The sequence below is a fragment of the Zingiber officinale genome, chromosome 6A (assembly GCF_018446385.1).
Source record: "Zingiber officinale cultivar Zhangliang chromosome 6A, Zo_v1.1, whole genome shotgun sequence".
Taxonomy (NCBI): Eukaryota; Viridiplantae; Streptophyta; class Magnoliopsida; order Zingiberales; family Zingiberaceae; genus Zingiber; species Zingiber officinale.
In genome coordinates this window covers 108,670,621-108,697,042 of record NC_055997.1, presented here as the reverse complement: position 1 = coordinate 108,697,042, position 26,422 = coordinate 108,670,621, and the positions used below count along the sequence as shown (strand labels likewise).

The window sequence follows — 26,422 nt, the reverse complement described above, 5'->3', positions numbered from 1 at the left end:
GGGCCATTTGGTGGTTGATGGTTACTGGTCGGTCGCCTATTAAGGGGAGCAGTGTGTTCAACGGACACTTCCTTCTTTCGTGCCTCTTGGGCTTCATCCACGTTGATGTATTCGAAGTCTTTTAGTGACCTCTGGATGAGTGAGCGAAAGAATTCCCCCTCGGTAAGCCCTTGCGAGAACGAAATCACCAATACCTCCGGGGTGACCGATGGGATATCTATCGCCACTTGGTTGAACTGCTTGATGTAGGCTCTTAATGCCTCCTTGAGTCCTTGCTTCACAACAAACAAATTATCGCTCGTCTTTTGGTGGCGACTACTGCTGGCAAAATGATGTAGGAATGCCACTCGAAAATCCTTGAAGCTATGAATGGATCCAATTGACAGTCGTCTGAACCACCGTTGTACTAATTCAGAGAAGGTGGTGAGGAAGACTTGGTATTTCACTCCATCGGTGTACTGATGGAGTATGGTCGTGCTGTCAAACATGATCAGATGGTCCTTTAGATCAGTCGTCCCATTGTATTCACAGATCGTCAATGGGGTATATTGTCGCGGTAGTGGGTTGTCCAGGATCCCCTGAGAGAATTGTCTATTGATCCGTTTGGGGGAATCATCGGTCTTGGATGCCTTTTCCTTCCGTTTGTCCCTCATAGTGTTAGGATCCTTCGTACGGAGGCTAGAGAGGGGGGTGTGAATAGCCGACCCCAATTGCTCGCGTTTCTTTCTACAAACTAGGGTTAGCGCAGTGGAAACTAAATGCAGAAAGAAAACAGGAGAAGAAATCAAACCTCTACGCAAGGATGTAACGAGGTTCGGAGATGAAACTCCTACTCCTCGGCGTGTCCGTAAGGTGGACGAAGCCTATCAATCCGGAAAACCGGCTAAATCAAACTCCTTGTGGGTGGAGAAACCTCGCCACAATCACTTGCAACAGCAAGCTAAGAGTACAAGAGAATAGCAAGAACAAAATACAACAGGAATGTAAACACAGTAGCTTGCCTTCTCGTCGACTGGGGTCCCGGATGAAGTAGCAACTTCACGGACAGATGCAACAAGCAACTCAAAGCAGCTGATCCATCGTGGAATGAAGCTCACGCAAGCTTCGACAAGGAGGAGCTCAACAAAGCTCAAGCACAACAGACGTCGCAACAGAAGGAAGAAGAAGAAGAAGTCGCGGCAGAAATTTCGACCCCTTTATACCGCGAAGAAGACGAAGAAACTAGCCGCTAGGCCGCAACGGTAGAACTCGCTCGGTCCTGCAGACCGATTAGCCTAGGCGCATGAAGCTTGTTGTCACCGATCGGTCCCCGCATCGATCAGTGTCGCGATCAGCCCCGATCGGTCCACGCATCGATCAGCGATGCCCGATCGGTCTTGCCGACCGATCAGATGAGTGATCGGTCGGCAGACCGATCCACGGCTTTCTTCTCGCGAGGTTGCGTTGCCTCGATCGGTCTCGCACCGATCAAATTACAACCGGAGCCATCGATCCGATTCCGATCGATCACCGGACCGATCGGCAAATGAGATCACCGGATCGGTCACTGCATCGATCCAAACTTCTCACCCTAGACCTAAGGCTTCCACACCAACATTCGGTCAACCTTGACTGGTACATCATTCTAGCATCCGGTCACCCTTGACCTGCTAGCACTTCCCGCTAATTGTCCGGTCCTTTTGACCCACTTAGATTTCTCCACACGGATGTCCGATCACCCTGATCCATCTGGATTTTCCCTGCCCGACTTCACTCACCGGACTTTCCACACCGCCTAACATCCCGTTAGACTTTCTCACCGCCTCGGCTTCACTCACGGACTTTCCAACCGCCTAACATCCCGTTAGGACTTTCCTACCGCTCGCTTCACTTATCGTGACTTTCCAACTGCCTAACATCCTGCTTGGACTTTCCCTCGCAAGCTCCCTGCTTGGACTTCTCCGTGCCAAGTCTCCATACTTGACTTTTCCATGCCAAGTCTCCATACTTGACTTTTCCAGCCAAGTCTCCATACTTGGACTTTTCCTGCCAAGTCTCCATACTTGACTTTTCGCGTGCCACCTCGCGACTTTCCATGCCAAGTCTCCATACTTGGACTTTTCCAGTGCCAAGCTCCCTGCTTGGACTTTTCCGTTGCCAAGTCTCCATACTTGGACTTTTTCCCGAATCAGGTCAACCAGGTCAACCTTGACCTACGGTTGCACCAACAATCTCCCAAACATCTATTCTTGTCAAACATCAAGAATAGAACTCTCTTTTCGTCAAATATCAACATACAACTCAACTAGGTCAATCTTGACCTAAGGTTGCATCAACAATCCTCCCAAGTCAAACATCAAAATACAACTCGAGTCAAGTCAACTCGAGTCGGGTCAACCAAGTCAACCTTGACCTAAGGTTGCACCAACACATAGGTGCGCCTTTCGAAGAGGATCCTTGATCTTTATCTGCTCGGCCTTGTTCCTCGGAAGGAGTATGGAACAACGCCCGATGAAAGAGGATCGGCGCATCCCCGTATGTGTCGGTTGACTTCTTGTTCTGTTCCCGAACAGATATATTTTTCGCTTGGTCTCTATATCTGGCCTGCTGTCCCGCTACTGACGCTGCAGGTTTATTTATGTGCCGCTCGACCATCGCTTGCTGTTGTTGCTCCACCATCTTGGCAGCTCGAGCTTGAACTAGCATGCCCGACTCCTCCTTTGTCAGTGTCATCGTCGTGAGTCGTCCAACGTCTTCAATCTCCATGTCTCGGATACAAGTGAGATTCCCATAGGCGGTGCCAATATAATCCTATCCAAAAACGATGAAGAAGGCTAGCTGGGGATGTGACTCCTTGATTGATTGCGTGAAGACTCCACTTCGATCTGTAACACAAAGAACGTCAGTGCCGGGCCAGGGAAGGGGTCCCCGGCGTTGGTCCTTCGAAGCTCAAGTCAGTCACCGGAATAGCAGAAATATGGCAGAGCAATGTAGTAGTAGTGAGAGCAAGAGCACAAATAACATATATCACATACCTTCTCCGGTGCATGGACCCCTCCTTTATATAATGCTCCAGTAGGAGATGCGCACGCTCTTCAAGGCACGAACACATTTTCCCAACCATCCTATGAAAAGATATGTCAGGAAAGTGTCTCTGACACCATACCTTAACAGGGTATGTGATCCTGTCCGAATCGCCGAACCAAAGGACGCTGGGCACGTGGCGCTCTCCTAGTCGATGACGCAGGTCTCCTCCTGGTCGCACGAATCTCCGGCGAACCTGCATAGAAGTCGGGCCGGGGGAAGGGAGATCCCCGGCGACGACCCTCCGACGCTTAAGTCAGGCAAGGGGACAGATGAAGAAGGTGGCTGCAGGATGAAGACTGGCGTACCTCCGATGAAGAAATGAGAGGTCTTATATAGAGCACCCAAGGAACACCAGGCAACTACATCGGGAGGCTCGCATGCCCTGTGCCATGTTGCGGTATGGTCCTGTCAGGGGAGCATATTGCGGTATGGTCCTGTCAGGGGAGCATATCGCGGTATGGTCCTGTCAGGGGAGCATATCTGAGGCCATACTCCTACAGTTTAGGCCATCCCTCGATGGGATGGTTACACCTTTCTCCTCGTGAATGTAAATAATACCTAGCCATGGAGCATGTGAGCTTTTTCCTCTTGAGCCGAGCGCTCACCCGCCCGGCTGAAGCCTTTCTCCCAACCGGACGCCTGTGCCGGCCTGGCTTAGAAGACCTCTAGTGCTTGAACACCTTTTCCCCTGTTTCCCTGTGGAACGGCCAGGCGGTCTAATCGCTTGGCCTCTGCCTTCTTTCCCTATGTCCCGGCCGAGCGGTCCATCCGCTCGGCCACTTAATTCCTTGCGTCGGAAACCCGAGCCCCTGGCTGGGTTATCTTTGGTTCCGCTCGGACCAGCCGGTCGGGTTAACCAGGCCGTTACCCGATCGGCTTACCTTTGGATTGATCCTGACCAAGGACCCTCCTTAAAGCGGGGCCCCCTCTTCTTAATACCGGATCACTTGCCTCCCCTTCAAGTCTAGTCGAAGGAGGCGCTTAAGTCCGACTGACTGGACTGTGTGTCCGAGCGGGTGCTTGTCGCCTTTTGTTTTAAAAGTATTCCACAGGCCGCTCGCTCAGATGTGACTCATGCGGCCTGTCGTCGTTGCCGCCTGTCCGAATCCCCTCGGGAACGGCGGCAATCCATTCCCTTAAGGCTGCGCGTGCGTGGTATGGTGCACATTAAATGCGCCGAATCGCTCAGCGCCACGCGTCGACTATTGCGTGGCGGCGGCGTTACTTATGATGGGACGCCATCGTTTGAAATGGACGGCCCGATGGCGCCCTTGTTTCTCGTGACCTGGATCGGACGGCGGAGGCCGACCTGCCTTGGCCGTATAAAGCCTAAGTCCCCCTCTGCCACACGCTTGCTCGTGCTTTGTCCTTCTGCCTCTTCTGCTGCTGCGGCCTCCGGCGATCCAACTCCTGTTTTTCGGCGGCTACCATCTCACCGGTGATCTTTTCCGCCCGTCTCCTTCTCAGTGAGCCTTCTTTCTTCGTTTACTAGGTCTTCCCTACTCATTTTGCCTCTCTTTCATTCCCATTCCTTCGATTTCTTGCTGTCCTTTTGTCTTTCCGACATGGCGAGCTCTTCCGAACCCGCTACCAACGTTCACGGTCCATGGTATACGACCATGGAGAGTCGGTTTGATGAGGAGGACGCTCGGCGTCTTGTTCGGACGTACGGGATCCCGGACGACCATAAAATCGAGATACCCTCCCCGACCGGTCGTCCTCATGAACCGCCGCCCGACACTATTTGCTTCTTCTGGGACCAGTTCCTGGGCGGCCTTAGGTTTCCCCCTCATCCCTTTATTTTATTAGTTTGCAACTACTTCCGTATTCCGCCCGGCCAGCTTGTGTCGAACTCCTTTAGGCTGCTGAGCGGGGTGATCATCCTCTTCAAACTGAACAATATTCCTCTGGACCCAGCAATCTTTCACTTCTTCTTCTATCCCAAACAGTCCGAGTTGGGTACTTTTATTTTTCAAACTAGAGTAGGTTTTGTTTTGTTCCAAGACATGCCGAGTTCCAACAAGCATTGGAAGGAGCACTTCTTCTATATGCGCCTTCCCGAGCGGCCTGCCTTCCGAACCCAATGGCAGACCGCCGTGCCGACTCAGCCGGAGCTCGGAAGATATAGGAGCAGCCCGGCGTTCCTCCATGCAGCCAGCCGCTTATCCGGTCAGCGGTACAAGATTGACAAGTTGCTCCTCGAGGGCGTATTGTATATCTTCGGTCTTTCTCCCGTCCGAGCTAGCCTTCCCTGCAGGATGTGTAAGCACCTTTTTCACTCTTTTTACCTTTTTATCTAACTGATTTAATTTTTTCTCCTGCAGCCGAAGTTATGTGGCGCGCGAAGGCTACTGAGAGCCTAAAACTGAGGGCTGTGGAAATTGAAGCGGCCACTAAAAAAGAGCTTGCCGCGCGGGGCCTTATCCCAGCGCGCCCGGCAGCCGAAGGAGAAGGGGGAGCGCAATCCGCTCCTGAGCTGGAGGTCACTCAGTCTGCCTCAGCGGAGGTAGAAGTAGACCCTGTCTCTTCGGCTCCGGCCGAGCTGAGTGTCCATCAGGCCGATGCCGCCACCCTAGATACTCAGCGGAAACGCCCAAGGGACTTTACCCCACGGGCCACTCAGAAGGGCAAGGCTACCGCGTCCGTGGAGGTCCTCTCCCCGGACAGAACCCCGGCGCAGGTCGGAACATCAACGGCTTTTGAAGTAGAGCCCACTGACTCTCCTCGGAGGACTCACCGTCGCCTACGACGCTTAGGTGAGATTTCCCCTATAGGCGAGTCCTCGGGCCTGGCTACCACAACCGAGGAAGAGTTGGCCGACCGTCCGGCCCTCAAGATTACCCTCCGACTTCCCTCGGAGGAATACTTGTTGGCTGCTGACCAACCTTCGAGCCCTGTCCACGAGATAACTCTGACGGGTCCGCTAGCCAAGATCTTCGAGGATGCCCAGGTTCGGGCAGCTCTCATGACTCCGAAGCAGCTCGGGGACAGTAATATGCAACAGGCGACCGGGGTAAATTCCTTATTCTCCCTTAACAATACCACTTTGTATCTTAACTCCGTTATTTCTTATGCAGCACTGGGCCGAGCAGATCGCTATCAGCCACCAGTTGGCTGAGCTAGAGGATCTACTGGCGAAACTCCAAGCCACCGGAGGTCCTTCGGCCGAAAAGGAAAAGCAGGCTTTCGAGGCTGAGCAGAAGAAGGTCTCCGATCTGTCTGCGGAGGTGGCTCGGCTCGAGAGCCAAGTCAAGAAGCGCGAAGCGGACGCCAAACGCGCTACTGCCCGGAAGAAGCAAGCGATCGCTGATCTGGACAAGATGAAAATAGATGTCCGTGCGCTAGATCAGCGATCCAAGGATCTGGAGGCCCAGCTGAACGTCGAGCGGGAGGGCCGTTCGGCAGAACGCACAAAGGCTGAGGTGGACTTGAAGGCAGTCCAAGATTCCTTAACCGCTTCCCGGGCGGTACTCAAAAAATATAAGGAGGGAGAGCCGAGTCGCCTAGCAGCAGCGCGCCAAGAATACCTCTGCTCGGAGCGGTTCGGCGCAAAATTCGGTGGCAACATCTCCTCAACTTTCGCCGAGGCGGTCAAGGTCACCATGGCGTACTTGAAGAAGGGGGGGCACCTTCCTACTGACCTGAGCATTCCCCCTTCAGATCTGGCGGCTATGATTGACGATATCCCGGACGCCTTTTTTAATTTTGAGGACCCGGAGTGAGGCAAGTTCTTCCAAGTACTTTCTGTATTTCATCCGCTCGGCGGATGTAAAATTTTTGTACGTGCCGTTCGGCATAATTGTGTTCCTTTGCTTCTATTTTTGTTTGCCCTTCATTGCCCTCTTCTGTCTGTTTGGTGCTTATTCGTAGAGTCAGTTAAGCTCCACGTTTTTCCCACTAGACGACCGATCAGGTTAATCAATTGACTCGTTTTCCTCGAAATCGTTTAGCGCTTGGCTATACTGTTTGCAGTCAGTGAATGCGAAGTATTGACAAACCGATGGCCGATCGGACTTAATCAATTTAGTACTTGCGAACGCTCGTTATTTGGCGTCCTTAGTTCCGTCCAGTAAGTTCACAGTCGCGGGTTCGACTCTCGATCTTTAACGACGGAGCTCGTCGGAGCGGATATTTATAGCCGGTCGGCGCGGCTCTCGATCTTTAACGACGGAGCTCGTCGGCACGGATATTTATAGCCGGTCGGCGCGGTTCTCGATCTTTAACGACGGAGCTTGTCGGCACGGATATTTATAGCCGGTCGGCGCGGCTCTCGATCTTTAACGACGGAGCTCGTCGGCACGGATATTTATAGCCGGTCGGCGCGACTCTCGATCTTTAACGACAGAGCTCGTCGGCACGGCTCTCGATCTTTAACGACGGAGCTCGTCGGCCTTTCAAGGCTAACTCCTTACCAGGCCGAGCGACCTTGGCCTTCATATCTTATCCCGCGCTCGAACAATATTTATGTCCGGCCGAACAGCATGGGTCATTCGCTTACGAATCTAAATGTATACTCCTCCCGGCCGATCGGCTCGGGGGCCTTCGCTCTCGAGCTCCCAGCTCGGTTATAAACCTCCCAGCCGATCGGCCCAAGGGCCTTCGTTATTCGAGCGCTTGGCTCGGATATTTATATGCCCCGGCCGAACGGCAAGGGGTCTTCACGCAGTAAGTCGTTCGGTGGAGAATGCTCAATGTGTTTTCATCTTTTTGTTTCCTGCATCACAAGTACATAGGCGACCGAAATGTATATAACTTTACATTTAGCGCACCTTTCACCCAGCTCGGATAACGTACTCCCGGCCGAACGGCTCGGGGTCTGCTTCGTCGAGCGCTTGGCTCGGATATTATACCTCCGGCCGAACGGCTCGGGGCCTTCTTTATTGAGTCGGTGGCTCGGATCTTATACACCATGAAGATAGGCCGCTCGGCTGATAATGCCAATTGCGTTTTTTAACATTTTGCTTCCTATATTTCGAATATACAGCCAAACAGAAAATACACAGCATACATTATATTGGCGCACCTTTCACCCTGCCCTGGAAAGGCTGGAGATAATGTGCGCTTCATGGTTGATCCAAGTCCCAATCCATCTTCATCCGCTCGACGGCCCGTCCACCCATCTTCCTCCTATGTGGTCAATTCATCGCTTGACATCAAACTCCCGCTCTTGAGGTTCCAGAAGAGGGGTTTGCTATAAGTTGAATTCGGGAGACGAAGTATCTGCTTTTGAGGGAAATGGGACTGTGGCAGTCGATGCTTCCGCTCGGCCCTCGGAGGCTGATGCCGCTTGTTGCTCAGTCGCTCGGCTTGCGCATTCTCTTTCTGTTGCTTCATGAGCTTAGCTGCTCTTGCCTTGATTAGAGCGTCGGGCTCCTTCGTGGAGAGCATTCTCGTGTGCGGTCGTCCAGCCTCGTCCATTGTTTCCGATCGGATGCAGGAGCGTTCCCACAGACGGCGCCAAATTGATCCTGTCCGAATTGCCGAACCAAAGGACGCTGGGCACGTGACGCTCTCCTAGTCGATGACACAGGTCTCCTCCTGGTCGCACGAATCTCCGGCGAACCTGCATAGAAGTCGGGCCGAGGGAGATTCCCGGCGACGACCCTCCGACGCTTAAGTCAGGCAAGGGGACAGATGAAGAAGGTGGCTGCAGGATGAAGACTGGCGTACCTCCGATGAAGAAATGAGAGGTCTTATATAGAGCACCCAAGGAACACCAGGCAACTACATCGGGAGGCCCGCATGCCCTGTGCCATGTTGCGGTATGGTCCTGTCAGGGGAGCATATCGCGGTATGGTCCTGTCAGGGGAGCATATCGCGGTATGGTCCTGTCAGGGGAGCATATCTGAGGCCATACTCCTACAGTTTAGGCCATCCCTCGATGGGACGGTTACACCTTTCTCCTCGTGAATGTAAATAATACCTAGCCATGGAGCATGTGGGCTTCTTCCTCCTGAGCCGAGCGCTCACCCGCCCGGCTGAAGCCTTTCTCCCGACCGGACGCCTGTGTCGGCCTGGCTTAGAAGACCTCTAGTGCTTGAACACCTTTTCCCCTGTTTCCCTGTGGAACGGCCAGGCGGTCTAATCGCTCGGCCTCTGCCTTCTTTCCCTATGTCCCGGCCGAGCGGTCCATCCGCTCGGCCACTTAATTCCTTGCGTCGAAAACCCGAGCCCCTGGCCGGGTTATCTTTGGTTCCGCTCGGACCAGCCGGTCGGGTTAACCAGGCCGTTACCCGATCGGCTTACCTTTGGATTGATCCTGACCAAGGACCCTCCTTAAAGCGGGGCCCCCTCTTCTTAATACCGGATCAGTATGTAAATATCTAACATGACAGTAAAAGCTTCCGTCGTACGATTTGCATATTGACCATGATCTATTATCAACGGCATTATCTCCTAAAGGGATATTACGAGATATGGGAAGGGTTCCACTGTTTGGCCGAGCGAGGTAGCTGCTCGGCCGGGATTCCCCGCCCGGTCGATCTCAGCTGCTCCTCTCTGTAGTACCTTGGTTCAGTAGGTTATTTCTTGCCCGATCAGACAGGCGTTCCGGTCGCCTTAGCATTCCTGACTAAATAGGCGTTCCGGTCGCCTTAGTGTTCCTTTGGTCAATAATGAGCATATGATATTTTTTACCCTGGTTGGACAAGCGATCTACTCTGCGCTGAGCCTCTTGGTTGATCGGACCCTTCAAGGCCGATCGACAATTGACATTGACTTCCGCTTGACCCACTTTTGGTGAGCTCGTTGGTTCTTTGGCGTTGACTGCCTTGACTTTGACCTCCACATCGGCTGCTGTCTCCGTCCTTAATCCACGCTTGGTGGACCCTCTTTATCACCGCATCAGGAGTATTTGTCATAATGTAGCCGTTCTTTATATGAGGAACGATTAGACACTTAATAAGATATTTTATAACCATTAAATATCGATCTCAATATCTATTAGTTAATTATCTATTTAGATACTAAAACTATGTTTGGTAGGGTGTAATCTACTTTGTAATGTAATCAGAATTACATTACAATGCCGATTCTTTTGTTTGGTTTAATTTTAAACTTGTAATGTAATGTAATCTGGATTACAAAAGGTAGTGAAATTTTATAATTTGGATTACAAAGTAAATACTATGTAATCCGATTACATTAGGAGGTCACTGTTTAACCAAAATTTAAATGCCGAATATACCCTTAGTTCACCGCGGCCACCACCCGCCGCTATCGGCCGTCAGCGGCGGCGGTAAAGGTGCAGTGGCTGTCGATAGAGGTCGCAGGATATTTGTGTCATTTTATAATAATACGAATTACATGTCTTATAAAAAATAATGGACACCAAATAAAAAAATGTAATCACTCTTGTAATCAAAGATTACATACATTACATTACCAAACATAGTAATATAATCAATATTACATTACATTACAAATTTAATTACATTACAAGATATATTACATTATATCCAACCAACATAGTCTAAGCGTACCCATCTTTGAGTCGTGAGATTAAGATTTATTGTAGGGAAAGATGATTACTTTCACAGAGATTAGCGTTTATTGGAGCATGAGAAAATGGTTGGAATTTGAGGGAGGATTCTCTAGTCCTACCTGTCCTGATCCACCTTTGGATCAAGAACCGTGATCGAAAGAATTCAATAATCTCCATAATAAATAGGGATTATTAAATTCCTCCAATCAAGGATCCATGTTTTTAGCAGACCAGAAGATCCCTAGTCTTTGAGGAGAGAATATTATTCAGACCGTGACGTATTGACAATGTTATTTTGTTCCTATTACCTCGCATCTTCCAAAGCAAGGGAGTATAGAATTTCGATCATGCCTGGTTGGCTGGTTAACTTTGGATTAACGTTGGTACTGTTAGTACTTACTTTTTTTTCAAACTGTTTACTGGGACAATGTTTATCTTGTTTGCCTTCTATCATATCAAATTAATGGAGAAGCATGGAATATTCCATTTGGTTCATGAAAATAGTTATTGTATCCTCTATCAGTTTTTTAAAATAATTAATTTTTATATTCACAAGTAACTTTTATTAGCATGGAATAATTATTTAAAATTTAATTTTTTAAATATATTTTATACTTCAAGTAACACTTTTGCTAGGGTCCACACACACATCATCTATAGTTGATAAAAAAGATCACTTTGTTGCATATTTTTGATCAAACAACACTTGGTAGGAAAGATTGTAAAATTTATAAGTCTTAAATTATGTAACTTTGATACGATTGAGCACATCATCAACTCAATCGCAAAATCAAAAGACTACAAAAAAAAACAATAAGAGATCTATAATTTTTAATAAAAAATGTAATATGAGCTAATTTGATTATATTTTAATTAATTTAGTTTTTTTTTTTAATTTTCAAAATTTTATTGTGAAGGAAACTGGAGCCCAATTGATTTGGGACGTAAAGGGTTTTATGGTCATTTCAGTGCATTTGAATTTAAATTGTGTCGGCGATTCCACTGTCCTTAAACAAAGACCATAAAGTATACGCTATCAATCAGCAAGGCTAAACTTGTCATTTCACTTTACCCGGCGCATTAAATACAGACAGCACAACTATGTCACGTGCCAACGGTTCAGATCCGGAACCGGAGTCACGTGACGCCCTATTTTTCGAATTCATCGAGCGGGCTCCCTTCCATTTCCACGTTCGTTCGTCGCTCCTCAAAACTAGAAGCCGAGAAAAAAACTCGAGGCCGTCTGCGAAACCCTACCTCCTAGATCCTTTCCATTTCATCCTTCCTCTTCGATTCATCCATTTGCGGCGGCGATCCTCGGATCTCCTCATCCGTTTCTTATCAGTCCCAAATCTGTCCCTCTCGATCGGTTTTTTAATCTCCAACTCCGACGGCCCTTTTTCGGCTCTGCTTTGCTTCGTCTTGAGAAGTCGTCTCTCCATTTTTCCGGGGTGAGAGCCGAAGATGGAGTGTCCGGAGGAGGCCAAGGCGTCTCAGAAGGAGTGTGTGAAGGTGGCCGTCAATATCCGGCCGCTCATCACCACAGAGCTCCTCATGGGTTGTACGGATTGCGTCACTGCTGTACCTGGGGAGCCACAGGTCATTATATTCTGATTCGAGAGAAAAATTATACTTCTTATGCTTTGATATTCGAACTCGCTAACCATTTAGAGGATTCATGATGGTTTTCCGTACCTCAATAGAATTTGACGTTTCTTTAGCTGATTTACCTTTAGTTCTATAAGTGGTTCTAGCACCTACGTGAACTTTGATTCAATCATCCGAGCAGGCTCTAGTTTCTTTCAGATGTGACTTAGAAGCTTAAGTTTATGCCAACTTTGCTAATTGTTGATTCCAAATTTGCAGGTTCAAATTAGTTCTCATGCATTTACCTTTGATCATGTTTATGGGAGTTCAGGATCTCCCTATTCTTCCATTTTTGAAGAATGTGTTCTTCCTTTAATTGAAGGATTCTTCCATGGATACAATGCCACTATCCTTGCATACGGGCAGGTACTTAATGTTTATTATATTTATTATAACATAACATTATTTTTTGATATTATTTTCTTTTTTGGGACATGTAATACTGTTTGTCTTATCTATAGACGGGGTCTGGCAAGACTTACACAATGGGGACTAATTATACTGGAGAGGGTAATTGTGGTGGTATTATACCAGAAGTAATGGAGACCATTTTCAGGAAAGTTGATGCTATGAAAGCCACAACGGAATTCTTAATTCGAGTCTCCTTTATTGAGGTATGCAGATTCAGTTGTTATGGTAACTTTAACAGCCTAATTACTGTTTTTTGGCTAGCAGAATTATCACTTTAACTTATTCATTGTGATATTATGATTTCTTTCACATTAAATTCTTTCATGTGAAACTGTTTTTTAATTAAGCTTTATATATATATATATATATATATATATATATATATAATATTATATTATATTTATGTATGTGATTCTTTTTTGCATAAATTGTGTTTTGGCAGATTTTTAAGGAAGAAGTCTTTGATTTGCTAGACCCTCAACCTCATGGTGCTACAAGAATTGAGGGTGCAGCTATAGCCAAGCAAACAACGTCCAGAGTTCCTATCCAAATTAGGGAGACAGCTATTGGTGGGATTTCTCTTGCGGGTGTTACTGAAGCAGAAGTGAGATCAAAGGAAGAAATGGCATCGTATCTGACTCGTGGATCTATTGCTCGTGCAACTGGAAGTACAAACATGAATAGTCAATCGAGGTTTGAGTTCATCATATAACCGGTATCCAAGTATTACCAATGTCATGTATTGGTTCCTTAACATTCCTAGGAAGTTCTAATGCAGTTGCTTGTAGATCTGTACATGCATATAGGTTTCTGTTGCTATAGCTTCACTACTTGGTCAAAATGACAGTTATTTTTTCTTTTTCTGTGAATACATTGTGGTTCATAATGAATCTTAGATGATGAATATGCATGATGCCGAGCAACTAGTAATTGTTGTTACTTGATAAATCAACTACAGTTTCAAAGATTTGTATAATAATCCTTTCGAGCACAACAATGTGATATTAGCTTATGCATAGTGCTTTATGATTGGCTAATAGACCCTACTTTATTTTACTATTTAAAATTAACTATTGACATATTGTATCTTAATAATATGTGGGTGTTAATGGTAAAGCTGCGTACAATGGATCCTTCCCTGGGACTCCGCATGGCGGGAGCTTTGTGCACCGGATTGTTCTTTTTTTTTTTGTATCTTAATAATTGGTTGCTTTAGACAATTAAAGATTCTACTACTCAAATTGATATCTTCTACTACTCAAATTAGTCACACATTTATCTTGTGGGTGTTAATTTGATTTCCATTATATATTCTTTCATGTAGTCGTTCACATGCCATCTTCACAATATACATGGAACAAAAGAAAACTAGCAATGAATGTAACAGAATGGCTCACAATGAAGTAGTTGGCGATGACATATTACTTGGAAAGTTTCATTTAGTGGATCTTGCTGGATCAGAACGTGCAAAACGAACTGGGGCTGATGGACTTAGACTTAAAGAAGGTAAAGTATGCTATTCAAATGTAAAAACATAATCTTTGATGACTAATGTTGCATCATAATGTTTAGGCATACATATAAATAGGGGCTTGCTGGCTCTTGGCAATGTAATCAGTGCACTTGGAGATGAAAAAAGGCGAAAAGAAGGTGGACATGTTCCTTATCGTGATAGCAAGTTAACTCGTCTTTTGCAGGCATGAAGCTTTCCCTCTCCATCTTTCTATTTATTAATAGTAGGTCAATGATATCAGTGTTCATGCTATAAATCATATCAATAAGTAGATTTCACTTATGCTTAGCATCATGGACATTCCACCTTTTAAATTGACATGGATACATAACTTTTATACACACAAGATATGTGCACCTTAACACAATGTAACTCTATTTTAGGATTCTCTTGGCGGCAATAGCAAAACAGTGATGATAGGTATGAATTGCAATTTGATTTTCCTTTTTGAAATTGCATTCTTCTGTCTTCTTTCTTTTACAAACTGATGTATGTTTGATCGTGGCTAGCTTGTATTAGCCCTGCTGACTCCAATGCAGAAGAGACTATTAATACTCTTAAATATGCCAATCGTGCAAGGAATATCCAGAACAAAGCAATGGTACTTCATTCCTTAAGGATAGAATATTTGATAATTTATAATGCCTCATGAGTGGATCTTACTATACCTTTTAATTGCAGATAAACCGTGATCCAGTCGCTGATGAAATGCAAAGGATGCGTAGCCAATTGGAGCAATTACAAGCTGAATTGGTATTTTGTCGTAGCGGAGGTGCATCTTTGGAGGAACTTCAGGTATTTTTCTTGCATGCTATTACATTTTTTAGAAATATGCCAGTGCTGATGATTGTACCGTTAGATTCTTCGTCACAAAATATCATTGCTTGAGGCAAGCAATGGAGAGCTTCGCCAGGAGCTGAAGGATCAAAAAATTACCTGTGATCACTTAAAACAATGGGCTCTTGATGCCCAGGTAAGTATATATTTAATCTCTATGGAAAAACCTGAGAAATTGTGACGATCTAATTGCAAATGCCACAAATTTGAGTTTATGTGCTGTAGAATTAAAGTTGTTTTCTTGGACCCTCATATTTATATGCATGTTATAAATTTTGAACATCTAATCAAACTCTTGCTTTAGGATATGACCACTACTATGGTGTATGTTTAATATAATCTTGTGGAACATCATTTTCTTTCCTTTGTTTAATGAGAACTACCTGTTATTTGGTCAGGTAGAAAAGGATAAATTAATTTTGAAGATTGAATCTGCTCGCAATGGAAAATCTTGGGATGAGATTGATGAAACTGAAAAGGATAAGGTTGGGATTGCAAGTTCAATGTTGCGATTATCTCCTAGGGCACTTGTTAATGTTCTTTTATAATGATATTTGTTAAATATTGAGTAGGAAATAGATCTTATAAAAGGTTATGCTTCAAAAATTCAAGAGTTGGAAGCAGAGTTGATGAGGGTTCAAAGCTTGTCCCGTCCTTGCAGAAATCTTATGATGGATTTTCCTACTCTGGATGATCCGAGCTCAGGTTGTGATGCAAGAACTTTTGATGATTCCAGTAAGTAGATGAAAGTCCACCAGCCTAGGTTATTAATAGCGTTTTATTATGAAATCCAAAAAATTTAGTTTTTTCATGTTCATTTGTTGCATAGAAAATAACTACATGATGATGCATGTGTTCTAGTCTTGTACAAAGACAGATAGATACGAAGTTTGAGATTATTCTGAATCTTCGGCTAAATAAATTTAATAATTCTGTTTCCAAATTTTTTCCAAATGTTTAAATTAATAGTTTAATACTTCATCTGTTTAAACTGTTTCAAGTTTATCTCATCATTGACATGGCACTTATGATTTTCATAGTCACTAGTTCCTTCTTGGATAATAATTCAAGTTGGTTTTCTAGGTAAAATAATTGAACATCTATTAACAGCAAGTTTGTCTTTGGGTAGACAAAGGGTTGGAGAAATGGTCTCTACTTATTACAAATTTTAGGATTGTTCTACAAATTAGATTAAAAATGTAAGGTTAGCAGTTGGATAAGTATTAATTTGAAGCGAGCGAGAGTATTGGATATATTTGAAAAAAGAAGAAAAGTTTAGCATTATTTAATTAATTATTTCCAAAAGAAATTTCCCCTCTAATCTGTCTTGTTATCAATTGCCACTCTACAGGTTGTCAGACCATTCTTTCTAGTCTTTATAAAATGTTGGACACATAGGACTTTTGAGCATGACTAATTCTTTCCTAGGGTTTGTGTTTTCATTTTTTGTTTTTTTTAATATGGATCCATTAAACTATTGTTGTAATCTCATGCGCCCATTAAGAAAAGTTGTGTATTAACTTTGAAACAATTGTTAATCTCTTGGCATATGTGATATCATTACCATAAAATTTTCATTCAACTAAAGTTTTTTATATCCTTGTGATTTGTTGGGAACTGGTTCTCCTCATGTGTGTATTTCTTTTGTAACTGGTTATGCCATTGAACACATCCGATGGCCTGTTTTGTTTGGAAATTGAATATAAGTGAAGAATGTTTTGGTTAGTATCAAAATATGTTTTATCTTGTATATTTCTGCCATAACTGAAGTATACATTTTAAAATTTACTGCAAAATTTTACAGGTGAAGTGGAAGAAGAACAGGAGAGGGAACACTCTATTCTCCAGCATCAACTTGATAAGGAGCTTCAGGAGTTGGACAAACGACTTGAGCTAAAGGAGGTAACTGACATGATGTTGATTTTAGCAATTGTTTAAATTTTCATGGTAAGCTTGGATAAAATTTTCAATGTGCTGTGAGCGTGTGACCATAAGTATTATAAAATTTCTTAAGGAAGAAAAGAAAGAGGATGCAGGATAACCAATTGCATTGCCCCTGGATATAAATTCAGATTATGATCGACTGTTCTCAATGTCAATATTAGAACTATAACTTCTATCTTTCGTATTATTTTCTAAGTGAAAATTTTATATATAACCTTAAATTGCACTTTTTATGCTGTGTTTATCTTTTGGGGATGGGCAAATGAAATGAAAGAAAATGAGGCATTGAAATTTGAGTTCTTAAGTAATCTGTCAAAAAAGGATGGTTAACGATAAAGATTGGAATATGTGACAAGCATTAAAATTTGTACTTTTCCATTGATTTCAATTCCTTCAGCCAATATAAATATAAACCCAACATTAGGAAAAGAGTCGTCATTTTAGCTCCAAATTCTGAATGCCATTTGCAGAGCATGTAGATCTAGTAGCAACTTATAATTGCACATCCAATTATTAGATAAAAATTGCGCTTTTGATTTGCAAGCTTGTTGATAATGGAAATCATTTTACCTATAACTTTTTTCTTTTGTTGCTGCTAAAGGCGGAAATGAAGCAATACACAGGGCCTGATACATCGTTTCTCAAGCAACACTATGAAAAGAAACTATTGGAGCTTGAGCAAGAGAAGAAAACACTCACAGTAACATTCCATGTTTATTACCTGAAGAATTTGTTGCATTGTATCATTTTTTTTTTCCTTTTTCTACTGCAGAAGGAGATTGAAGAACTTCGCTTCAGCCTTTCAAATCTGTCATCCACTTCTGATGATGGTGCCCAAAAGCTTAAGGCAGATTATCTCCAGAAGCTGAATATGCTGGAGGCTCAGGTTTATCAAGAATAGAAAGTGTATTCTAGTTAGCACTCATCATTTAGTAACTAATTTGTACGTAATGTAATTGTGTTTTGAAGGTATCTGATTTGAAGAAAAAGCAAGAGGCACAAGCTCAATTATTGCGACAGAAGCAGAAGAGCGATGAAGCAGCTAAAAAACTACAAGAAGAAATTCAAAGGATAAAATCTCAGAAGGTTTGTGTTTGATAATCATAAGTAGTTTAAAAATTTTTAGGATCCATTGGTTATTAATTATTATGCCTAATTAGCTATGCCTAAGTAGGTCCAGTTGCACCATAAAATTAAGCAAGAATCCGAGCAATTTAGGTCCTGGAAGGCTTCACGTGAAAAAGAGGTTCTCCAGGTGTGTTTATTAAGCATGTGATTATTTGACTTATTTTGCACGACTTAATTCCTGGAAGTTGTTAATTGTCACATTTTTTAAGATTTCATGCAGTGATATTATGTTGAATTATTAAAGTACAATTAGCTTTCTGATGTCATTTAGTGCAATAAATGTCTTCTATTGAAATCCAATATCTACTTCCATTAGCTTAAGAAGGAAGGTCGAAGGAATGAATATGAAATGCACAAGCTGTTGGCTTTGAATCAACGGCAAAAAATGGTAAATATATTTATAAAGGTTTTATTTTATGAAATTTCGTATTGCAACACAAATGCACAATTATATCTTGCCTGTTTGAAGGTCTTGCAAAGGAAGACCGAAGAAGCTGCTCTGGCCACCAAAAGATTGAAGGAACTATTGGAAGCGAAAAAGTCCTCTCGTGATGTATCTGGTAAGTCCAAGCTTGCAAGAGTTGATTGCATTCCCACTCTTACTTAGATCTTCTGTTGATTGTATCCAGCTATTGGAAATGCAAACGGCCCTGGAATACAGGTATTAAAATGTAAATTGTATTTCTCCTTTCTCACATGTGTGTTCATGCACACACAATCACAATTCACACACACATCATATGTATGTTCATTGATCTAGGTTACTGCACTATGCACTCTCTTGAACACTTTGTTATATCCACCTTTTGATTCATGAATCCTTGTTAAAGGCTTTGGCAAAAACGATAGAGGATGAACTTGAGTTCATGCTACAAGTGCATGAAGTAAGATCAGAGTATGAGAGGCAGCTTCAAGTGTAAGATTGATCTTCCTTGCTTTTCTTACTAAAAGTTCTCTTTATTCCTGAACTAGAGATAGGCTACCATTGTTGATATGAATTTTCAAGCCAGAATTATAGTGACACTATATTGTTGGTTGTTCTAGTAACAAAGCATGTTTCCCTCATTTTAGTGTGAAATTGCAAACACAGAGAACTGAGTGAGTAGTTCAATGTGTAGGATAGTCCTATAAAATGTGATATTTGTGAATGACATTTTCTATGAATTTTGTGCATTGTTTTTCTGTTATGCCACCAATTAGCTATTTGGGAATAGTTTTCTTTTTCATGAGAAATGCACACATGGACTGTTTTTGTAGTATTATAAATGTCCTTCACTATCCAAAAGAATCCTTTGGCATTTTAATTTTTTTTAATAAATATATATGGTGTTTGTCATACCTAATTAATCGTTTTTGTATCAGATATTTGCATATTGATCAATGAAGCCATTTGTTGTTCAAATACGAAACATCATGACAATGCAAAAACTCAGGAATGTATTGTATTAACTAAGAAAACCAATACCCATGTAATCTGTTAGATTTTAGTCTAGATGACAATACATTAATTTATCCATTTCCACATAATCTGAAAAAAACCATTAGGCTCCTCTTCAGTGTTGAGGACTTTTTAGCATTAGTCTATTTGTATATAAAACCATCTTTTCTAGATACATAATCCTTTCAATGTTGTGTGTATTAGCTGGTCATCTCCTGCAGTTATCTGTGTCAAACAACACCATTCATGTGATGACACTTGAATCACCATTTGTACTTGGGGCAATGTTTGTGTTGTTTGATAAAGCTTTATAATCTGTTGCAATTAGAAAATTAAAAAAGCAGCAGATGTCTCCCATGAATTTGTTGGAAGAAGTTGAGGGAACCTTACATTCTTACATTTGAGCTCTATACTTCACAATCATGAGACAGGTGTTTCTGTGTTGCGTCCTACCATTTGCATTCATCTTTCATTGCCATAAACTTCAAACGAGGAGAAATTTTCCTGACCACATCAATCTCTTAGAATTCCTTTGGTGTCAAGAGAAGTAATTTGGATATTATTTTGGGAGGGGTGATGCTGCTCATTTAAATTTGTTTTCAATTTGTTGTAGTCCCTAAATGTAAATTTGTTTAGGCTTTTTCTTGATTCACTCAGTGGCTGTGTTCTGTTAACTATACCTTTGTTTCTTTTCTATAAAAAAGCTTTGGAAAGGCCATACATTTCAGATAGCGAATCAATAAATATGTGTACAGTAGAAACTCTACAGGTAAATGACATTGTTGGATGCTTACTGCCCATGTCAATCTCTTTAGAATCAAGCAATAGAACTGTTTAAGGACCGATTTCTTCATTTAGTTTGGCGGATTGGACCAATTTAATTGGTTTGTTGCATTTGTGGTGTCATCAATAATATTAATCACATTTCATGCTAAACTACAGAAAAGGTAAAGTTCAATAAAGGACATTGAGAAAAAAGTCTATTGTCATTTTTTATTTTTGAAATTTCTAACTAGCTTGATGGATTTTTGTGCGGCTTGACCTTTCCCCAAGTATTTTTGAGTTGATGTTAAATTGTTTTTTTTTGTTCTCGTCCTTGGTTTAACTCAGTAGATGGCCTATTCATACTTGTAAAAGCTTTGATGAAATATCTCACTGTGGTTTCTTTCCCTGTTACAATTAATAAAGATAAAAGGTCAAAGTGAATGACAAACAACAAACATGTCTAAAGCGTGATTTCAATTCAACATATTTACAGAATATGTATAGTTGTACAACATATTCAATATTTTTGCTAAAATTTGAAAAATATCACCTGCCTAAGCTTGGAAGATGGTACTTGGGACATATCGCCTGCCTTGACTCATTTTTTTTGCTATATTCAGAAGGGCAGCAATGGCTAATGAGCGAGCAAAGCTTAAGGAAGAAACTGGTGACACTCCTCAGACAATGTCACCAGGTGCCAGAAATTCAAGGATTTTAGCTCTTGATAATATGTTGAAAACTTCATCTACTACTTTGGTTGCCATGGCCTCACAATTATCGGAAGCGGAGGAGCGTGAACGTGCTTTTAGCGGTAGAGGACGATGGAATCAAGTCAGATCACTTGCCGATGCAAAAAATCTAATGAACTATTTGTTTAATTTGACATCAACATCACGGTATGCAGACACATTATCCATAATGTATATTATGTACATGATTTCAAATATTGTCACTTTCAGGAGAAATAATTGAATTTTAACTGTACCAATTTGTTAAGAGACTTTCTGTGACAAAATTGGCAAGATGGGTCTCTTAGAATCCATTACGGAAATGCATTTTTATTCTTCAATTGATACTAATTTGTAGGTGCCAGTTGCATGATAAGAAGGTGAGTTGTAGAGAGAAGGATTCTGAAATAGCTGAACTTAAGGACAAGGTGGTCAAACTCAATATCTCGAAGAGACAGATAGACGAGCAACTGACGGTAGCCCAGAATCACATGCAGGTTAAAATTTTGTATTTGCATTCAATTATTTAGAAGATATATTCTTTTCCTATTTGTTTTTATTTATTTTCATGTTTAATACCCATGAAAATTAGTGTCTTTATTACTGCTCAAAATAATATGGAAATGTTGTTATCTGTTATTGATCTAAGATTAGAATAGCCTCAAATCAGAGCTTTGGATCAAAACACATAATAAGAATTTTTCTTTCTCATTTAAGATCATATTGCCATCCTCCTAGTGTCTGGTACCTTCAACAATTTAGTTGAATTTGTTTACTTTCTTTTGTTTTGTAATTATAACTTCTAGTTAATTGAATCCCTTGAATTATTGATATTGAAATGAATCGAGATTGCGAGCATGTACTTTTTTTGAGTGTCTATTTATTTGCTATTGGTCTTTATGGATTGATCACAAGTCGAAACATGGTTAGAGCACTTATGAGTCTTGAGCTTATACTAAATTTGGTTAATATTAATCTCGTAACATTTTCAGATATATTTGATAGTCGACAATTAAAAGGGAACATTTTCTCAATATTTATTATAACCGTTGCAGCTACAGAAGCTGCTATTGGACTTGCTATTGTTTCGTCGATTCATCGAAATAGAAAATCAACGTGTATCAACCAATTAAATTTGTTGAATAATTAATTAAAATTATCATGATCATATACTAAAAAATTCATTATTTTATTTCTATATTAATTAGATGAATAATCTAATTAATATAGAAATAAAATATAAATAATACTTCTGCTTTTTTTTTCCCAGAATCTTTGTCGATCAAACTTGACTGAGATTTGAAATGGAAAATATCTTTGACTAACATTGGAGGTGATCACTTGTAGATCAATTTAATGTGTAGAAAAGTCTTGTAAAATAACAGCTGGACGCAATCATAGATCTTTTATCAGCTAGGTTCTTATTAAACAATGGAAACAAATTTCTAATTTCTTAGATAAGTAGAGTAATACTTCTTGCACTTGAACTTTGAACTGGATGCCCAATTAATATCATGTACAATTGTGGTTTTACGCAACATTTAGCCTGATCTTTCATTTTAATAAATCAAGATATGGAGATTCAATTTTATGACAAACTTATTGACTATTGCACTTTAAACTAAATAAATTTCTTGGCGCTTTTGTTGAGTCATCACATGATGTTATATCTAAGTTCTTAGATAAGTAGAGTTATACTTCTTGCATTTATACTTTCAACTGGATGCTCAATTAATACTTCCAGTACATGGGTTATGACTTATGAGATTGTATTCCAAATTCAATTTTCCCTTGTAGATTGTTAATATTGATATGTTTGTCTGCAATTTGTTCAATCTGTTAGTATAATTGTATTTATATCCTCAATTAAATGGTTACTTGCATTGATATCATGCACATTTGTGGTTTTATGCAGCATTAAGCCTGATCTTTCATTTTAATAAATCAATACATGGAGACTCAATTATAAGACAAACTTATTGGTTATTGCACTTTAAACTAAATAAATTCCTTGGCACTTCTGTTGAGTCATCGCATGATGTTATATTTAGGTTCAACTAATAATTCATTAAAAATCTTAAAAACTAAAGTACATCTATTATCACTTTGGTTTTATCAACTTGATATCAAAAAGCATATCCCCTACATGGATAACACATTTAGAATTGGTCCCCCAAAGTTTATTATAGTTTATCATCTTATTTCCAACATAAGATTCACATTCTTGAAAATGAGCACTTCTCTAAATATAGAAAACAAATGGGATTCTAATATTATTTATAGAGGAAAATACTTTTTAGTATATCTTCAGGTCTATCTATATTATACTTTATTCCCGCAAGATGCTACACACTAGCTAAAAATGTGTCAATGCTAGATGATAGGCACACTAGGAACAATGGAATTTCAATCCTTGGTTTTTATTTGTTAAGATTTATATTCCTTGGCAATTGAAGCCTAAAAATCTATAAACTTTGATAGCAGTCTTTGTGGATTAGATTTATTACAAAATTAAAATAGGCTATATATCATATCTATATGAAGATTTTCGTCCTAGCTTTATGTGGAATAGGATTAATATTCATGACATAGGCTTTTAAGTTTAGATAATTTTAACGCTGGCTTTGTTGGTTTAAGGCAATCTTTGACTTTTTGATCTAGGTTTGGGATTTGGATTCACGGTTCTATAAGAATGCTGCAATATAAACATACTAATGTACAAGTGTGCTAAGATTTACAAATGCATATAACAGGACCTTTCTTAACTAATTAAGCCTTTGGTATTATAGTGTCAGAGGCTTGCGTTGCATCCTTCTTACCTTTTTTTCCCGAAAGGGAAACTGTTTGTGGTAACGTGTTAGGTAGTAATTTTCCAACAAAAGTAAGTATTTAATCTAAAAAACTTAAATATCACTTGCCCTCTATGTAAAAGAAATTTAATAATTTTTCTTTACAGCTTTGGTGAGACAAGTGATCACATCTAATTACAGTAGTCATTGTTATGTGGCTTATAAAATTCCAAGCGGCATTTGTTGTCTTGTGTTTGTTATTAGCGTTGCTTCTTCAGCAAAGTCTCATTAAAGAACGTGCCCTCCGTATGATGACTGAGCTGACTTAACTTTAACACTAGTTCTTTACCCTCAAATATATTGCTTTATGCGTCCTTCATTTTCTAAATCAGATTATTATGTTCCATATGGTCGTCTTAATATTTAGTGTTGCATATGCTGGACATAAATCGGATTATTACCTTCAATCTGATTATTATTGTTCCAGAGATTATTGGCACAGAAGAACAAGACATTTGATGAGAACTCTGGACCCATTGCCAGCGTCTCTGAGGATGATGTGCCTTTGCCAACTAAGCGTAAGGTAATTTTACTATTTACAGTAGTTCAAAATTTATTAAGTAATTATGATGGACTTTTTTTCGATCCTCTATTCTTATATTTTGAAATGAACCATGTACGCATGCTAAATTTGATCTTTTCCCCTATTTGTTTCACCATTGTCATAGAAAGTCATTCCATCCAGTAGTGTACCTTTCTCAGCCCCATACATTTGTATGTATGCATCGAGTAGTAAATCTTGTAAATCCTGGATTGCTGACTTTTCTTTCTTTTAGTTTCATGCTCATTTAACTATTCATTATCCTGTTCAGAATTCACGTAAGACTCAGATTTCCAGTCAGAGTGTGAATAATATGGATGATATGGATATATCCGACTCTGAGATGTTGGAATCAGAAGCTGAAGCATCGGATGATGCATATGAATCAGACTCAGATTGGGTAGAATCTGGAAAGAAAAACATAAGGAAGCAGTCTCAAACCCATCGAACCAGAAATTCTAGCTCGGATGAAGGTGGTCCTATAGCTAAATCATCAGACGTTTCAAATGGAGAGTCACTGACCAAGGATGAAAATTCTGAGCTTCATCCTTGCTGTTCTTGCTGGAGGGGGTCATTCTGCAAAACAAAGAGATGTGAATGTCGAGCTCTTGGTAGTCTTTGTAGCATCTATTGCGGATGTGTTTCTTCGAAGTGCTCTAATAGAGAAGGCGGTGAAATGATTGATATGGATGCAGCAGAAATCGGTGAAAGCCTTGACAGTTTAGATGACGAGAATCGAAAATTGGTATCAGAAGGAACGAAGCTGCTGCAGAGTGCACTGAGTAAGAAATCATCAGATCTGAATGAACCGAAGTCAAGAATGGCACTATCTGATATAAAAAATGTGGTACGCCTTGGTTTCCTTAATCTTGATTGATTTCAAATTCTCAAACTTGCTTCTGATTTCTCTGAGATAGTTTTGAATACATCTTCACTTGATGCATTTTTAGTTATAACTGTTCTATCTTAGTCACAAGTTTGACATTCGTGCCCCTTTCAATCAGGTAAACCAAAATACAACCGCGCAAGCTCGTCGCAAAAAATGGCGCAAGTCAACGATTCAGCTAGTTCCAACTCTGCCTCCTGCAACATCCTTGCCACAAAACAGTGAAAACCAAAGGCTGAGAGAAGATGTTCCTCCTCTAAGATTACCTCGAGCAATGGAGCCTCCGCAAGTCGATAACAATCCTCCATTCGGAGATAGGAACTCGTCTACAGCTAGTGAATCCGCTGCAGCAGCTGGCAATAAAGAAATGAGAAGCATGATTCCTCGAAGATCTCCGGTTCGGATGCGGAAAGCATCCGATGAGAAAGAGAACATGTAGGTTGTCATCATCGGGCAGACTTTCGAAACTATTTTTATCCACCCAATTGATGGATCTGGCTGCGTGCAGCAGAATGAGGGACACCACGGTCTGATCATCCTACAAGTTGTAACAATTATTTTGGATCTTGTAATTAGTTTGTCATTTACCAAATGACTACCTTTTCAAGTACGTTTCCTATTTTATGCTCTTGATCATCTAATTTTTTCTATCATTTTTCTTTTACCTATCATTTATCTTTCTCTCTTCTCTTTCTTTTCTCCCATGCATGCTTTTCTTAATTTTTCATGTTTGCATAATATATGGATAACATTTTATAAGATTTAGTTGATTTTTTATAACATTTTAATACATTTGGAGAAGATAAAATAAACAATGAATATTATATTTGAAATCTTTGTAATCCTAGAAATTTATAGAAATTGAAATGAATGTAATCAGAATTTTCTAGATCTATCAATACATTTCGGTCAAAATCCATTGATGGATTTAGAGATCTCAGATTATATCAATTTTAATTTTTATGGATTTTTAAGATGTAAAGAGTTCAAATATATTATCTATTATTTATTTCGGCTTTAAAGGTGTTAAAATGCAACAAGAAAAAATTATAAAAAATCTTCACATTGGGTCTAATATGAAATCATATCAAGTCCAACGTGAGCTTGATATCATTTCATATCAAGCCCACATTGAGCTTGATATAATTCTATATCAGGTCCAATGTGAAGATTTTTAATGATGATT

At 41.0% G+C, this 26,422-nt stretch overlaps 1 protein-coding gene across 3 annotated transcripts; it reads left to right on the top strand.

The window, feature by feature from the left end:
- Positions 1-11,753: 11,753 nt before the first annotated feature.
- Positions 11,754-25,846, top strand: LOC121997355 (kinesin-like protein KIN-4C). 3 transcript variants are annotated; one of them, XM_042551721.1, is made up of 26 exons: positions 11,754-12,148; positions 12,416-12,562; positions 12,658-12,810; positions 13,050-13,300; positions 13,932-14,113; positions 14,180-14,304; positions 14,504-14,540; positions 14,630-14,721; positions 14,802-14,915; positions 14,980-15,093; positions 15,356-15,442; positions 15,530-15,662; positions 16,762-16,859; positions 17,503-17,601; positions 17,674-17,787; positions 17,871-17,987; positions 18,076-18,156; positions 18,346-18,417; positions 18,499-18,589; positions 18,659-18,690; positions 18,860-18,945; positions 20,853-21,128; positions 21,319-21,457; positions 24,237-24,332; positions 24,622-25,197; positions 25,355-25,846. In XM_042551721.1, the coding sequence occupies exons 1-26, from the start codon at positions 12,014-12,016 to the stop codon at positions 25,673-25,675; spliced, it is 3,768 nt and encodes a 1,255-aa protein (XP_042407655.1). In that variant the 5' UTR covers positions 11,754-12,013; the 3' UTR covers positions 25,676-25,846. The 3 variants fall into 3 exon arrangements, with proteins under 3 accessions (XP_042407655.1, XP_042407654.1, XP_042407656.1); XM_042551720.1 differs by having other exon boundaries at positions 15,530-15,692; XM_042551722.1 differs by lacking the exons at positions 11,754-12,148; positions 12,416-12,562 and having other exon boundaries at positions 12,687-12,810; positions 13,081-13,300; positions 15,530-15,692.
- The last annotated feature ends 576 nt before the right edge of the window (positions 25,847-26,422 follow it).